Source organism: Trifolium pratense, linkage group LG7 (genome assembly GCF_020283565.1).
Source record: "Trifolium pratense cultivar HEN17-A07 linkage group LG7, ARS_RC_1.1, whole genome shotgun sequence".
NCBI classification, from domain to species: domain Eukaryota; kingdom Viridiplantae; phylum Streptophyta; class Magnoliopsida; order Fabales; family Fabaceae; genus Trifolium; species Trifolium pratense.
Window position 1 is genome coordinate 52,028,751 of NC_060065.1, and position 3,288 is coordinate 52,032,038.

At 33.1% G+C, this 3,288-nt stretch overlaps 1 protein-coding gene across 1 annotated transcript; it reads right to left on the reverse strand.

Annotated features, from left to right (window-relative positions):
* Nucleotides 1–375: 375 nt before the first annotated feature.
* LOC123896609 (kinesin heavy chain-like) lies at nucleotides 376–3,288 on the reverse strand. Its single transcript, XM_045946980.1, has 6 exons — nucleotides 3,147–3,288; nucleotides 2,115–2,873; nucleotides 1,990–2,036; nucleotides 1,872–1,884; nucleotides 1,165–1,641; nucleotides 376–467 (listed from the first exon to the last, which is right to left on the reverse strand). Exons 1-6 carry the CDS (start codon nucleotides 3,286–3,288, stop codon nucleotides 379–381), a joined length of 1,527 nt encoding a protein of 508 aa, XP_045802936.1. The 3' UTR covers nucleotides 376–378.

Here is a 3,288-nt window from a genome sequence, read left to right on the forward strand (position 1 = left end):
CATTCATTTCAACAGTGTTCAAAATAAATAAACCACTAGATAAAATTACAACAAAATCTCCATTTCTTATAAAAAAAAAAACTAAGAAGATCAATACTCAAGTGAACAAGAAGAAGAAAAACCAAGAAGCCGAGAAATAGAGATAATCTTGTTAATTTAGTCATGATTTTTCACTCTTTACAATTATAATATATATTTTAGAGCAAGAAACATATCATATTTTAGAGTATGTTAATGTACCTCAACAATAGTAGTATATATATATATATATATATATATATATATATATATATATATATATATATATATATATATATATATATATATATATATATATATATATATATATATGTTAGCAGGTTTCTATTACCACATATTCTAGCACGAAAACTTGTTGATTCTTCTCAACCAAGTAATATGCAAAACTGAGTCAAATTGCTTCATCCGGATAAGATTCTCAACAAAATCTGCAAGGTGCAAGGAAAATTTCACTTCATCAAAACTTGACACAACAGACATTAAATCAGTTCTGGTTAACAAAAAAACAAGTAGATTGGACAGAATAATTCAAAATTCGTCGAACCAATTAGAAAATAGAAGACATGCATAAAAAGATAGATAAATTTCAAGTCTCTTAACAAATGACAGAACTGTTAGGAGAAACAAAATGAAGCCAACCACATATGAGTTCAATTTCATACCAACATCTAATATCTTAATCTTAGTATCTTTGTATATACCCCTATATTGTTTATACTTATCGTTTAAAAGTATTTGACTTGATTCAATTCTGCAAGTACATTCCAGGAACAATGAGACATCGTCCAAAGAACCAGACACCAAATTACGAAAACAGATTTGAAACACGGTTCTAAGATTCCACATTCTCAAAATACGATATAAAATTTGAACCTATTCAAGAACATCTGATCCATCACAAACCTCAAAAGAGTTACACATGTAATCAACATTCTACCAATTTCTATAAGTTCGAAACTTGCACCGATTATCAACAAGAATAGAAAGCCAAAACAACAAACAAGACATGATAAGATCCAAAAATGCAATATGGATTTCATAATCATATGATGTAACATACCAAAACATAGAGACAAAAAGAGAGATACAGGTGACTGGCCAAAGCATATCTAAACTAAAGCATACCTGAAAGTTTATTTGCAAAACCGAGGGCTTCAAACAGCTTCACCGCTATTTTGTGCCGAGCAACAAATGCAAAAAGCTCCAAGATATAATCTTCATTGAAATAAGAAACCAATCCATAAATTGATAAAAGCAGTAGAAAACCGAGAACCACCAATGAATTTTCATCATTTTCTTTTATGTTAGCTTTCAAATCAAGTGCTAGCTTCAATGCATTTTTTCTTACACAAGGTTTAATATCTGGTAAGATTCTCATCAGTTGTTCTAGTAGATAGATATGGTAACCCGCAATAATCACACCATTATATCCGTCCTTACATAGTGGAATAGTGGGGTTCTGTATTATATCCAAAACAACTTTTGCTGGATCTGATGATTCTAGCAGGCTAACTAGAATGTCAGTTTGCTCACTTGGAAGCAACTGCAAACTTGTTCCATCATCAACGGTAGGACTTAATTCATTATCCATGTACGATGTAACTGCATATTTAGATAGCAGATTTATAAGCTTCTTCATATAGATAGAAGATATATTAGTTTGAAAGTATGTGTGATGTAAATACTTAACAAGCTTTTCGATTTGACTACAATGTAGTACTACATTAACATCATTAAAAATATGCATATCATGTTATTGAAAATATCGACATCATTAAAGATACAGTTGAAATAAAATTCTTTCAATAAACTAGATGAATAAGAACATTTACCGAATTCTTTTTCCTCATCGAATTTAATCAGCTTTGAATTAGGATCCTTGATTTGCCCATCAAACTTCATCTCTTTTAACTTGAGTTCTTTCACCGGTACATTGAATTTGTCCTCAACTTGGCTTTCAAATTGCTTCTTTTTCAATTTGAAATTCTTAACTTGACCTTCAAATTTCGCCTTTGATTCAAACTCCTTCAGACCATTAAATGTCTCCGCTTTTGGCTGGAACTCCTTCACTTGACCTTCAAATTGCTTTCCTTTTGATTCGAGGTCCTTCAGTCGTCTCTCGAAATGCTTCTTTCCTGATTCCAACTTCTTCACCCTGCCTTCAAATTTATCTTTTTTTGACTCAAACTCTTTTACTCGACTATCAAGTTGCTTCTCTTTAGACTCAAGTTCTTCAACCTGTCCTCTCAATTGCCTCTCTTTTGGTTTGAGCTTTTCGACATGCCTTTCAAAATGCTTCTTTTTAGATTCCAGCTCCTTCACTTGGGTTTCAAATTCTCTCACTTTTGATTCGTGGTCCTTCACCCGTCTTTCATGTTCCTTCTTATTTGACTCAAGCTCCTTCACTTGGCTATCAAAGTGCGCCTGCATTGATACCAAATCCATCACCATCTCCTTCACTTTCATTTCAAATCTCTTCTCTTTTGATTCAAACTCCTTCACTCTGGTTTCAAAATGCTTCCGTTTTGAAATATTATCCATGACTTGACGAAGTTCTTGCTTGCGCTCTCCAATCAATTCCTCCATCAAATAGAGCTTCCCTTCCTTTGCTACAAAATCCTTCACACATTCTTCAATTTTTCCCTTCAATTTCTTGTGAATTTCGTTAATTCTTCTAACACAACCAACTTGTATCTTCTTATTTTCAAGCTCTTTGGAGAACTTCTCAATATCTTTCTTTATGGACTGCAGTCTCGTCTCTTCTTCTTGTCGCATTCTTTTGCACTCCTCAAATGAGTTTTCTACCAATACAATGTCTTTCTTGAGCGAAGAAAATGATTTATCAGTTGACATGGCAGGCATTTTAATTATAGACGAAATAGGAACATCATCGTCATCATCATTATCATCATATGTTGTTGGGGACACCATCGGTTTCTTCATTGAACCGCACAAGGACTTGCTATTATGAAATAGCCTTTTAACTGGAACTTTAGTAGTATCACTTTTCTTAACAGAAGAATCCTGTTTAGTACTACATGTTACCAAACTCAAAAGGTAGGATAACCTTTTCGACAATGGAACATCATCATTGTCGTCATCGCCATTATGATCATATAGTGTTGGGGACACCTTGGATTTCTTCATCGAACCACACAAGGAATTCTTGTTATCAAATACCCTCTTAACCGGAAGTGTAGTAGTATCCCTCTTCTTAACAGAAGCATCACGTTTACTACTACTACACAT

Coding starts and splice junctions, on each gene's coding strand:
- LOC123896609 (XM_045946980.1), bottom strand. CDS start 3,288: ATGTGTAGTAGTAGTAAACGTGATGCTTCTGTTAAGAAGAGGGATACT. Junction 2,874..3,146: donor CCCAACACTATATGATCATA/ATGGCGATGACG, acceptor CTGATAAATCAT/TTTCTTCGCTCAAGAAAGAC. Junction 2,037..2,114: donor AAAAGGAAAGCAATTTGAAG/GTCAAGTGAAGG, acceptor CGAAATTTGAAG/GTCAAGTTAAGAATTTCAAA.